The sequence below is a fragment of the Schistocerca nitens genome, chromosome 3 (genome assembly GCF_023898315.1).
Source record: "Schistocerca nitens isolate TAMUIC-IGC-003100 chromosome 3, iqSchNite1.1, whole genome shotgun sequence".
NCBI classification, from domain to species: Eukaryota; Metazoa; Arthropoda; class Insecta; order Orthoptera; family Acrididae; genus Schistocerca; species Schistocerca nitens.
The window spans coordinates 324,584,206-324,598,386 of NC_064616.1; the positions used below are offsets into that span (position 1 = coordinate 324,584,206).

At 42.5% G+C, this 14,181-nt stretch overlaps 1 protein-coding gene across 1 annotated transcript in view; it reads right to left on the minus strand.

The window, feature by feature from the left end:
• The window catches only part of LOC126249589 (uncharacterized), a 644,174-nt gene that overhangs the window by 271,103 nt on the left and 358,890 nt on the right, over window positions 1-14,181 (minus strand). Inside the window, exon 5 of the mRNA XM_049951253.1 lies at window positions 10,808-11,083. Within this exon, the coding sequence (XP_049807210.1) occupies window positions 10,808-11,083 (276 nt within the window). The remainder of the gene's footprint in view (window positions 1-10,807; window positions 11,084-14,181) is intronic.

Genomic DNA, 14,181 nt, shown 5'->3' on the forward strand with positions numbered 1-14,181 from the left:
CTAAGACGATGTAAGCGGCGCTGGCAATTGGGTGCAGAGCAGCGTGGGCGTGGCGGTGAACGAAGCGCCGCTAATTGTATTTGGGGCTCGCCGCTGACAGCGGGCGCGTTCTCACTGCCAATCACTTGCCACCCGGGCACGACAGGCGAGTACTTCGATATTTAAACGTAATCCTGCTAATTGGAGGAGACCGCGATTAGTTGCTATCTGGTGGGCTTCTCGAACACTGCCGCAGCGGCGGAGTGGTGTGAAATCCTGCAGCCACTCAGCGAAGCTGTCAGCAGCTCCTAGCGGGGAACGCTGCAAATTGCGGTATTCCTCTTTTATAGTCCAGCCTTGCCCCTAAATGCACATATGTCTATCTCTTGTGTTGCCAATGTGTCTCTCAGTTAAGTAATTCAATTATGTTACACGCGTACCTCGTCTTCCCCTGCACAACTTCAGAAAAGGTCTTATAAATTAGCGTTAGTATGAAAACAAAGGAACTCTTCCTTTTAAACATACGTCTTTACATTCACACGGAAAGAATAAGGCAGCAGACGAAGTATGGACTGTACAGCCACTGAGAGGATCCACATTAACACCCGGAACATGCTCGCCTGCCCCCACATCTCCCATTAACTTGATTCCAAACACCCCACTGTATGCCTATCCTTCAAACAATGACCTGTTGCCACGCCTATACCAGCACATCTATCTAATCCCAGGCACTCCACATCCATTCCAAGGGTAGTTTTAATTGTCTTTCCCACCATATCGACTCATTCATCCCTCCCCAGATGGAATCTAACTCCTCTCTAAACAGAACCTAACTGTCCCAACACCCTCCAGTCGCCAGGTCCGGATGAAATCACAATTCGGGTTTACAGAAAGCATCGATCGGCATTGGTCTCTTACTTAGCTCGCATTTATCTTCCACCTAGCGCAAAGTCCCAAGTGACTGAGAAAAAGTTCTAGTGACTACCTTGTATAAGATGGGAAAAAAAAAGACCCGCAGCATTTCAAATCAATTTCATTAACTTCGGTTTTCTGAAGAACTCTACTGAATATTATAAATTCGAATTTAATACATGAAGACGGTCGACGAGGGCAAAGTAGGGTATGTAATACAACACCCTGCAGAAAATAATCAAGTCCTATATTCCATACCTAAGAAGGCAAAAGTGTATCACGCGGAAGCCATCGCAGTAACGGAAGCAGTAAAATACGGTGAATCTTGCACACGAAGCAATATGGTGATGTTAACCGATTCCCTAAGTTTACTAAACAGCCTTAAACAACAAAACGGGACAAAAATGTGTAGCCTATAATTATAGGCATTATTAAAGAAAGCGTTACAACTAGTAGGCGTGACTAGTAACATATCCGTTATTGATTCCAGGGCACAGTGGCGTCTTTCACAATGAAAAACGTAGTATACCACTTTGCGAAGAGAGCAATGAACTGAAGCTTAACCCTAAATTGCAGACTTCATTATCAAGAAATGCTGAACTTAATCAATGAAAACGTAAGAAACAACTGGCAGGCGCAATGACATTAGAAAAAGATATCAAAAGAAGTACAATATGGCCCGATGCAACCTAAAAATGCATTATACCCGTGATTTACTGATTGGTGCAGAAGCAGACAATATTTGACGATTATGCACATACGTTTAAATCAGAGCAAATTACCAACCAACCTGTTCCGAATAGGATTGAAGGACTCTCCTTTAGGTGATTTAAGCAATGAAAAAGGATACGTGAATCATCTGTTGTTCTCGTGTACCAGATACAAGACACAACAAAAATACATTATCTGCGCTTTGGTAAACCCAAAGATTCCTCTTCCAACATCGGCTGCAGTCATGGACTGTGCGGCTGGTCCCGGCGGAGGTTCGAGTCCTCACTCGGGCGCGTGTGTGTGTGTGTGTGTGTGTGTGTGTGTGTGTGTGTGTGTGTCCTTAGGATAATTTAGTTTAAGTAGTGTGTAAGATTAGGGACCGATGACCTTAACAGTTAGGTCCCATCGGCTGGAGTGTTTTTGTCAGACCAGGAACGTGCACTAGTATTAAATGTGATGTTCAAAAATATGTGTGACCTAACTATCTAGCGCCACCGTGTACATGAAGTGTGCACTTTTGTATGATGTCATGTTTATTTTTTTTATTATTATCGTATACTCACTTTATGAGTAGTTTACAGCTGTGAATGTATCAGTCATTTATTCATACCATTTTTTTTTCAAATAGCAATTCACGAATTGTATGGTACAGTAAACACTAAGAAAGATACTTTGCAAATGTGATGGGTGGTTGTACAGCGACGGCCAAATGCAAAAAATCTATCACTCAGTAACTGATTATATAAAAAATGGCTCTGAGCACGATGTGAGTTAACATCTGAGGTCATCAGTCCTCTAGAACTTAGAACTACTTAAACCTAACTAACCTAAGGACATCACACAGATCTATGCTCGAGGCAGGATTAGAACCTGCGACCGTAGAAGTCGCGCGGTTCCGGACTGAAGCGCCTAGAACCGCTCAGCCACCGCTGCCGGCAATGATTATATACATTACTGGCCATTAAAATTGCTACACCACCAAGATGACGTGCTACAGAAGCGAAATTTAATCGACAGGAAGAAGATGCTGTGATATGCAAATGATTAGCTTTTCAGAGCATTCGCACAAGGTTGCCGCCGGTGGCGACACCTACAACGTGCTGACACGAGGAAAGTTTCCAACCGATTTCTCATACACAAACAGCAGTTGACCGGCGTTGCCTGGTGAAACGTTGTTGTGATGCCTCGTGTAAGGAGGAGAAATGCATACCAACACGTTTCCGACTTTGATAAAGGTTGGATTGTAGCCTATCGCAATTGCGGTTTATCGTATCGCGACATTGCTGCTCGCGTTGGTCGAGATCCAATGACTGTTAGCAGAATATGGAATCGGTGGGTTCAGGAGGGTAATACGGAACGCCGTGCTGGATCCCAACGGTCTCGTATCACTAGCAGTCGAGATGACAAGCATCTTATCCGCATGGCTGTAACGGATCGTGCAGCCACGTCTCGATCCCTGAGTCAACAGATAGGGACGTTTGCAAGACAACACCCATCTGCACGAACAGTTCGACGACGTTTGCAGCAGCATGGACTATCAGCTCGGAGACCATGGCTGCGGTTACCCTTGACGCTGCGTCACAGACAGGAGCGCCTGCGATGGTGTACTCAACGACGAACCTGGGTGCACGAATAGCAGAACGTCATTATTGCGGATGAATCCACGTTCTGTTCACAGCATCATGTTGGTCGCATCCGTGTTTGGCGTCATCGCGGTGAACGCACATTGGCAGCGTGTATTCGTCGTCGCCATACTGGCATATCACCCGGCGTGATGGTATGGTGTGCCATTGGTTACACGTCTCGGTCACCTCTTGTTCGCAGTGACAGCACTTTGAACAGTGGACGTTACATTTCAGATGTGTAACGACCCGTGGCTCTACCCTTCATTCGATCCCTGCGGAACCCTACATTTCAGCAGGATAATGCACGACCGCATGTTGCATGTCCTGTACGGGCCTTGCTGGTTACAGAAAATGTTCGACTGCTGTCCTGGCCAGCACATTCTCCAGATCTCTCAACAATTGAAAATTTGGTCAATGGTGGCGGAGCAACTGGCTCGTCACAATACGCCAGTCACTACCCTTGATGAAATGTGGTATCGTGTTGAAGCTGCATGGGCAGCTGTACGTGTACACGCCAACCAAGCTCTGTTTGACTCAATGCCCAGGCGTATCAAGGCCGTTATTACGGCCAGAGGAGGTTGTTCTTGGTACTGATTTCTCATGATCTATGCACCCAAATTGCGTGAAAATGTAATCAAAATGGTCTAAATGATTCTGAGGACTATGGGACTGGACTTCCGAGGTCATCAGTCACCTAGAACTTAGAACTACTTAAACCTAACTTACCTAAGGACATAACATCCATCCATACCCGAGGTAGGATTCGAACCTGCGACCGTAGCGGTCGCGCGGTTCCAAACTGTAGCGCCTAGAACCGCTCGGCCACTCCGGCCGAACAAAATGTAATCACATGTCAGTTCTAGTATAATATATTTGTCTAATGAATACCCGTTTATCATCTGCATTTCTTCTTGGTGTAGCAATTTTAATGGCCAGTAGTGTAGAACCTCGGACATCATCGTCATCAAAATGGGAAGCACTTAATCATCACTGTTTCATCATATAAATCTCGGTGTATGTCTGTAAATTGTCTTCGTCAGTGGCTGAACAGCAGCAAGTAGGTCTCTTCCACCCCACCCCCAATTGGTGGACCTTGAATGTATGCATATTATACATTCAAGCCTCGCCGCATTTTTCTGTCTGTATGAGAGGGCTGCTCTCAGAATATGGTTTTTACTAACAGATAGACTGATTCACCAGGAAGATTTGTGTTGTTGTTGTTGTTGTGGTCTTCAGTCCTGAGACTGGTTTGATGCAGCTCTCCATGCTACTCTATCCTGTGCAAGCTTCTTCATCTCCCAGTACCTACTGCAACCTACATCCTTCTGAATCTGCTTAGTGTATTCATCTCTTGGTCTCCCTCTACGATTTTTACCCTCCACGCTGCCCTCCAATGCTAAATTTGTGATCCCTTGATGCCTCAAAACATGTCCTACCAACCGATCCCTTCTTCTAGTCAAGTTGTGCCACAAATTCCTCTTCTCCCCAATCCTATTCAATACCTCCTCATTAGATACGTGATCTACCCACCTTATCTTCAGCATTCTTCTGTAGCACCACATTTCGAAAGCTTCTATTCTCTTCTTGTCCATACTAGTTATCGTCCATGTTTCACTTCCATACATGGCTACACTCCATACAAATACTTTCAGAAACGGCTTCCTGACACTTAAATCTATACTCGATGTTAACAAATTTCTCTTCTTCAGAAACGATTTCCTTGCCATTGCCAATCTACATTTTATATCCTCTCTACTTCGACCATCATCAGTTATTTTACTCCCTAAATAGCAAAACTCCTTTACTACTTTAAGTGTCTCACTTCCTAATCTAATTCCCTCAGCATCACCCGATTTAATATGACTACATTCCATTATCCTCGTTTTGCTTTTGTTGATGTTCATCTTATATCCTCCTTTCAAGACACTGTCCATTCCGTTCAACTGCTCTTCCAAGTCCTTTGCTGTCTCTGACAGAATTACAATGTCATCGGCGAACCTCAAAGTTTTTACTTCTTCTCCATGAATTTTAATACCTACTCCGAATTTTTCTTTTGTTTCCTTTACTGCTTGCTCAATATACAGATTGAATAACATCGGGGAGAGGCTACAACCCTGTCTCACTCCTTTCCCAACCACTGCTTCGCTTTCTTGCCCCTCGACTCTTATAACTGCCATCTGGTTTCTGTACAAATTGTAAATAGCCTTTCGCTCCATGTATTTTACCCCTGCCACCTTTAGAATGTGAAAGAGAGTGTTCCAGTCAACATTGTCGAAAGCTTTCTCTAAGTCTACAAATGCTAGAAACGTAGGTTTGCCTTTTCTTAATCTTTCTTCTAAGATAAGTCGTAAGGTTAGTATTGCCTCACGTGTTCAAACATTTCTACGGAATCCAAACTGATCTTCCCCGAGGTCCGCTTCTACCAGTTTTTCCATTCGTCTGTAAAGAATTCGCGTTAGTATTTTGCAGCTGTGATTTATTAAACTGATAGTTCGGTAATTTTCACATGTGTCAACACCTGCTTTCTTTGGGATTGGAATAGTTATATTCTTCTTGAAGTCCTAGGGTATTTCACCTGTCTCATACATCTTGCTCACCAGATGGTAGAGTTTTGTCAGGACTGGCTCTCCCAAGGCCGTCAGTAGTTCTAATGGAATGTTGTCTACTCCCGGGGCCTTGTTTCGACTCAGGTCTTTCAGTGCTCTGTCAAACTCTTCACGCAGTATCGTATCTCCCATTTCATCTTCATCTACATCCTCTTCCATTTCCATAATATTGTCCTCAAGTACATCGCCCTTGTATAAACCCTCTATATACTCCTTCCACCTTTCTGCCTTCCCTTCTTTGCTTAGAACTGGGTTGCCATCTGAGCTCTTGATATTCATACAAGATTTGTGTATATAATGTATTACCGGTACCGCCACGCCATACAAGTCGTCCGGCCATGTATACTTAGTGAGCCGTGCGACATAAATAGATGTTATTTCAAAATAAGGGCTTTAATTTTTCGTAGTTGTTTGTGGATTCAGAACGAACATCTTGCAGAATGTTGAAGATTTTAACTTTCTAATAACTAAAAAGGGGCTAAGAGAGCATGTGTATGTACATGTTGCCCAACATTTTAAGCGGAGGAATAGCATTCTTTTTCATTCACAAAAATTGTTTTACCCCTGCCAGCGAGGTCTCTTGACTAAAAAGTGATGCCATTATGAATCCAGGCAGAATTTAGAATATACTGCAGAGATCTGGCAGTTTATTTAAGAAATGTTACGACGCTCTTCCTTTCCTCTGTAGTGCAATAACCCTAACTGATATTTGATCTTACTTGTAATATGACTGCTTGATATCAATTTAAACCAACAATATGATTTATTGAATGCACGTACGCTGTTAAATAGTGACAGATATTCTAGTCTTCAGTGTACACAGTTAAGAAATGCTTTTACCATCACGTCTGTTCGTAAACTCTGCAAGTTAGGAACATTTTCACGTCTGACAGTTATACTGTAACAGGTTTAGACGCGAATAAACAAAATATTGTTGCAAGATTCGGGTGTTTGTTAAGATGATGTCATCCAAGATAAACTCAAGATATACATGGATGGAATCAAACTTACTCTAAAAACAAAAGAAGTTGGAATCAGTCCGAGGACTGGTTCGTCGCAGCTCTCCACCCAAGTCTATCTTGTGTAAGTCTCTTCATGCACACGTTAACTACTGCACCCTACATCCACCTCAACCTGTTTGCTGTACCAAAACCTTGTTCTTCCTCTGCAGTTTTTACAGCTTACACTTCCCCCCCACTATCACATTAACTATTCCTTGCCACAGCGGGATGTGTCATGTCAGCCGGTGCCTTCTTTAAGTCAAGATGTACCATAAAGATCTTTTCTCTCCGACTAGGTTCAGTACTTCTTCAGTGGTTATGAGATCACCTATTTTATCCTCAGCAGTCTTCTTTAGCAGAACATTAAAAAGCTGTTCTCGTCTCACTTCCATAAAAGGCTACATTCCTGACTAATACTTTCATAAAAGACTACTTGACACTTAAATTTATGCTAGAAGTTACTAATCTTGGTCAAAAATGCTTTACTTGCAATTGGCGTTCTACATTTTATATCCACTTTACTCGTGACATCACCAGTGATAAATATCAGTACTCATCACTACTTTTAGTGTCTCATTTCCCTTACCATGGTTTTACTCAATTCGTCAACGGTGCATTACCTTTGTTTTACCTTCGTTGACGTTCACATTAAAAAATATTTTTAGGACACTATCCATTCCATTCATCAAATATTTCGAGTCCTTTACCATTTCTAACAACGTTATCAGCAAACTTAAAAAACGTTATTTCTTCTCCCTAAACCTAAACTCCCTTTCCAAATTTCTTCTTTATTACCTTTACTGCCTGCTCTATATACAGACGGAATCGTTTAGAGGATAGACAACATCGTTATGTCACTCTTTCTCATTGGGTTTATCTTACGTGAGAAACAATCTTTAGGAACTGTATATTGACTCCAGGATAACAAAAATCTTTGGGTATTATTTTGTTTCAGCAGTATCAGTAGTCACAACAGATAACTTATTAAAAACAGTTTCGTACTAGGGAACCCCTGGAAACGTTTATAGGATGTGTTTATTCAGGAGGAGGACATGATGCCGAGAAAAGTGTAGGATATAACATTGGTCAACAACCATTTTACATCTCGTGTTTGTTACAGTTCATATGGTTGTGGAATCGAATGTACTCTCGAAATGTGGTATTACTTAAAGCTTTAGAGATATTTAAAATTATGATTTTTTCCCCTTTTCAGCCCATTTATTTTATTTCTTTATATATTCAAAATATATGTAGTGTCACTATGAAGTTACGTTATTTTTTTGTTACATATTGTCATATTTAAGAACAGTCGATAGGTGCCGAGAAAGTTTAATTTGTCAGATTCTTTGCCACAACATTTAGAGGTAATGATTTGAGTTTGAATTCAAAGATGTGTAGTGGCAATAAACTTCCTCCAGTACGTTTGGCTTATTCACTGAATATGAAGGATATACATGAAAGCATTGTCTTACTACTGGAGGCCATCAAATACATAAAACATGATTTGATAATTTGCTGTGGTTTAAATATTGCTGCCTAACTTATAGGATTACATGTTAGTTTCATAAAATACTGTTTTCTGTGTTTTTGGGGCAGCCGAGACATAAAAAACTACTAAATCGTTAGGGAATGGCCTAATTAGACAAATGTATTGAAGGAAAGGAAAATGATACGAACAAACCATTGGCTGTGTTACATTAAGTCATACTGCCCCATTCTACATTAACGTAGACCGTATTAAGTATTTTTGCAAAGCCTCTTGATAAACAGGATCGCTTTTCAATTCTTTTAAGCAAGCTATTCCCAGTGTCAGTGAGATCAAGTTGAAACAAGATATGTTTTTTGGGCCACCGATAAGAAAATTGTTCACGGATGAGAGCTTTGAAGTTAAACTAACGAATGTCGAGTTACATACTCGGACTTTTTTCAAAGCCACTGCTCAACGCTTTTCGGCAAAACGAAGATAAGAGACTTATTCTCGTATAGTGATGGAACTGTTGGAGAAGTAAGACGAACTGGAGTGTAAAATATAATTAAAATACACTCCTTACATTCGCACCTTACTTGTTTCCGTACAATTTGGGTGCTGTTAGTGATGAACATGGTGGACGCTCTCTCCAAGACATTCTTACCCTTCGAAATCGCTATCAAGGACGCTAGAACCCTTCAGTGATGAGCGATTTCTCTTGATTTTTGCATAGAGTGATTGATGAGACATTTTAGAAAAAAAAAAGAATCCTCATTTCATTTCTCAAAGTAAATGAACATAAAACTTTTAATATATCAACATTTCTAATTATGACGACTGTTTTGATAGTATATGCTACATTATCTGTAATGTGATGATTGTTTTCATGTTCCATGTAAGTGTGTAAGTGTTCCTAGTGGTCCAGCAGTTGGAGCGCTAGACTCCGGCCCTGGAGGTCCCGGGTTCGGTCCCGGAGAGGAGCGGGGATTATTCCTGTTCCAACCTCTCCAAGACGGCTCCAGGTCCGCTCAGCCTGCTATCAGACTTGAGCACCTGCGCTCTTTCCCAGGGGTAAAAGGCTGTCAGGGCGCTGGGCTCGCCACATCCCCTTCCTAGTGCCAAAGCGAACCGAAGTCCGCAGTCTATCAGCAGTAACGCAGGAGCCCGTTCAAGCGTTGAACTTTACAGACTTTGCCTTTATGTTTGTAATATTCTTTGGTTTATTATTTTATCCATGTCGGATCCTCTTGAAGACAGGGGCCGTTAAGGGTGGTTGTTGAAGAACGCCATTACCGGGTTGGGCTACCATGCCCATCTTCAGATGCCTAACTGAAGCAGTTATGTTCGTCAGCAGCCTACTGTCCATTCCCGTATTCGATAAGAATATTAGAGTATTTAGCGTTAGTAAAATGTATTCGCAAATTGCGAAAACGATTATACACCTGCTTTACGAATTATTAATGAAAAATGAAAATTTGTGCCGGAACAGGACTCGAACCCGAATTTCCTGCTTAACGGGAGCGGTCGCCTTAACCTGTATTTCATACCAAAGCAAGGAAAAACGACGAGAATAACCATGTCGCTCCGTGTGCCGCAGTCCATGGAACATGTGCGAGCATGGGACGTAGACACTGTGACGTATGGGAGTTTCGGTCGGTCCAAGAGGTACGTCTAGATACCCGAAGTGGTTAAGCCAACTGCTAGCATTAACCAGGGTTCGAATACCAATCCGCCAAAATTTCGATTTATCATTGCTCATTTGTACATCTAGTGTACAATCTGCGAATACATTTCGTTAATTTAACCCGGCTGTAGATATTTATGTATGTCTGAAAGACGTTACATTAGACTATACAGACAATGAAAAATACAGACTTTGTTAACCAGTATTTAGCGTTACTTTATATGTAGTGTAGATAGCATAAACATGCCAATGCCTGAATTTGAACAAATTTAAGTGTACACGACTCTTTTGCTTCATATCTTATCAAATCAGGCAAATTAGTATGATTTTTGGTATGCACACAAAATATAAAGTGGTGCTATGGCGCTAAATATTCTATTGTTCTTACGCGCTACAGGAGTGGAGGGCATACTGCTACGAATATACTGTTGTAATTAAAAGAATTCTGCTGTCTCAAGAGCGACATCAGAGCTCGAATTCGGCAAACGTGTCAAAATAAAACGTTTAAAAGGTTTTTGTGTTGGTTGAATTCTTCACAAACAATCCTTCGGTTTTATTAATGTTAACCATACGTTGGAAACAAAATCGATACGATTATTTTTATTAGTGTGCATCTCAGAAATTTTAAATAATAGAGAAAATGTGGTTGCACTTCCGGATCCAGCGGCCAAACATTGGATAAATCCATCCAGAGACGCAGAAGAAAAGTTTCAATTCGTCGAGCAGTGTTATTGGTGTAATGGAATGGTGTAGGCCGCGGCTGCAGACGAGGCGGAAGTGCGCTGCGCTGCGAGAGGAGAAGAAAGGCGGGGGAGGCGTACCCCTGGTGAGCGTCATTGTGCGCGAGCCCTCGAGGGGCGTGAAGAGCCCGTTGCACGTGGCGTCGCCCGACTGCGCCACGCGGTAGTCGACGCCCTCGTCGTGGTGGCCCGCGTCGGCGCCCAGGTCGGCGCCCGGCGTGCCCGCGGCGCTCGTCTTCTCGTACACGAAGCAGCGGTAGCGCTCCTCGTTGGAGCTCGCGTGGCTGTGGTGCACCTTGCCCACCAGGTAGCGCGACGAGCCCTCCTTCCACGTCGCCAGGCACTGCAGCTCCTCCACTGTGGGAACACGCACAAACTCGTTAACACAGTTTCCTGAGAGAGTATCTCAGACTTACCAAAATAACTAGACTGCTCACTGGCGCTAGCGTAGTGTTTGCATACTGAAGCTGCCATTTGCAGGACAGCGCTGAGTTTGCTCTAAGTAAATAATGTCAGATATCTGATAAAACTTTGCACACACAACGAATCAGTAGATGCGAACAACGTTCATAATGATTCGGTATCCCTGTTAGAAACAAGTGTGAAAAAGAAATGGCTACTGTAAGTAGGCCGTTTGGGTTTTTATGTTGGTAACGCCACGTAGTGCTCTGTATGAAAATCGCTTACTGCGCTGTGTGCAGTCTGTGGCTGGTTGGACTCATTGTTGGAATGTTCGCTTGTGTAGTATTGGGCAGTTGGATGTGAACAGCGCGTAGCACTGGGGAGTTGGAGGTGAGCCGCCAGCAGTGGTGGTTGTGGGGAAAGAGATGGCAGAGTTTTGAGCGGACGATCTGGACGTGTGTCCGTCAGAAAAAAGAAATTTGTTTAATTGGATGTCACAAAATTATCTATATATGACTTTTGAACGCATTTACGGTAAATACATTGTTTGTTCTCTATCAAAATCTTTCATTTGCTAACTATGCCTATCAGTAGTTAGTGCCTTCAGTAGTTAGAATCTTTTATTTAGCTGGCAGTATTGGCGCTCGCTGTATTGCAGTAGTTTGAGTAACGAAGATTTTTGTGAGGTAAGTGATTCATGAAAGGTATAGGTTATTGTTAGTCAGGGCCATTCTTTTGTAGGGATTATTGAAAGTCATATTGCGTTGCGCTAAAATATTGTGTGTCAGTTTAGTGATGATCAGGATAAGTAAAGAGAAAACTATCTGAGTACGTTCAATCTTACACAGCTGTTTCTGTATCAAATAACGTAAGACTTTTTCCAGTACAGTCAGTCTTAATTTTTCGAAGGGGACGTTTCGGTACAAGTTATGTTGGAGATTAGAATTATTCAAGGTCATGCTAGATGAAGGATAAATACGAGGGTTGGAACTTTAATAGTGCAACTATTTACTTACAGCTCGTACAAAATAGATACGTGTTTCAAAATTTTACTGACCTTCAGAGTAGTCACCAGCATTGAGTATAACCCGTTGCCAGCGATGTGGATGTCGTAGGATACTCTTAGCAGTGCCAGTTGAGTTGACAGTTCGAGCGGCGACGTCTATTGCCCGACGAATTTGTAGCATTTTTGAAGCGAATGCCGTGAAGTGTTTCCTTCGGTTTAGAAATCGAGTTGAACTCACGAGAGTTTAAGTCTGGGGAGTGCAGTAGGTGGTATAGCACTTAGCAGCCCTATCAGTCAAACAAATCAGTAACAGCTTGCCCTGTGCGTGGCCAGCCGCTGTGGCCGAGCAGTTCTAGGCACTTCGGTCCGGAACCGCGCTGCTGCTGCGGTCGCAGGTTCGAATCCTGCCTCGGGCATGGCTGTGTGTGATGTCCTTAGGTTAGTTAGGTTTAAGTAGTTCTAAGTCTAGGGGACTGATGACCTCAGATGTTAAGTTCCATAGTGCTTAGAGCCATTTGAACCATTTGAACCATTTTCTTGCCCTGTACGTACTTGAGCATTCTCCTGCAAAATGATGGTCAGGTCCTGGATAAAGTGTCACCACTTCTTTCTCTATGCTGTTCATTTTTGGAACACAATCTACGACCAGCTTAGAGACAGAAGTGATGACACCTTCTGCAGGACCTGGCCATCATTTTGCAGGATAATGCTCAAGTACGTATAGTCAAAGATGTTACTGATTTGTTTGACTGATGGGGCTGCTAAGTGCTATACCACCTACTGCACTCACCTGATTTAAGCCCTCGTGAGTTCAACTCGACTTCTAAACTGAAGAAAACACTTCACGGCATTCGCTTCAGAACTGCTACAAATTCGTCGGGCAATAGAACGCGCCGCTCGAACTGACAACACAACTGGCACTGCTAAGAGTATCCACATCGCTGGCAACGTTATACATAATGCTGGTGACTACTTTGAAGATCAGTAAAACTTTGAAATACGTATCTCCTTTTACGAGCTGTAAATAAATAGTTGACACTAATAAAGTCCCAACCCTTCTATAATACAATTGTAGAAAGGAAGGTAGATGAACTTGCGCCATACAAAAATAAATTAAAGACTGATAAATGCCGGCCGCTGGTGGCCGAGCGGTTCTGGTGCTACAGTCTGGAACCGCGCGACCGCTACGGTCGCAGGTTCGAATCCTGCCTCGGGCATGGATGTGTGTGTTGTCCTTAGGTTAGTTAGGTTTAAGTAGTTCTAAGATATAGGGGACTTATGACCTCAGCAGTTGAGTCCCATAGTGCTCAGAGCCATTTGAACCATTTTTGAACTTATAAGTAAGTGCGAAAGAGAGACAGTCACAGAGCATGTGCCAGGAAATATTATACAAGAACCAAAAGTGAAAAACTTATTGTATGATAAAATAATTTCACAATATGCCGATTCGTAAGTTTCATGCAAATATTTTGCATCGATAACTTGCCGCAGTTTTGCTCCTACTTGTAAGAAACGAACCCTACATTCTTGAATAGATATGTATAATTTCCCGTTTTCTGATGTAGACCTAACACAGGGAACTAGGAAACTACGTTCATTTAAAACAGACTTGATTATTCAGTAGGAGTTGTGGAGAGCATCCCATACCCTTCAGATCACTAGGCCTGCCATATTCACTCCCTGCAAATGGCGGCTTCATTTCGGGAACGTCTGTCTCACTTGTCTGCTACGGCATGGTAGGAGCTTGGACAGTACTGGGTTGTATCAGTACAGTACTTAAAAGTGTATCGATACAGCGTTAGTGTCTGAACAACTCTATCAATAATCGATAGCGACAGTATCGGAAGATATTGTTGCAGGCGCGGAACCAAACGGCGGGTGGAAGGAGGTGGGACATGTGTCATCGGGACCATTCCCCAAAAAAGGATTTAATACATGTGTTTATATTTTTACATGTATTAATTTGCATATTTCTCAACAAACATTCGGAGAAGTACCATGAAAACTAAAAGTCTCGAAACTGGTAATGACTGTAGGAAATTGCTAG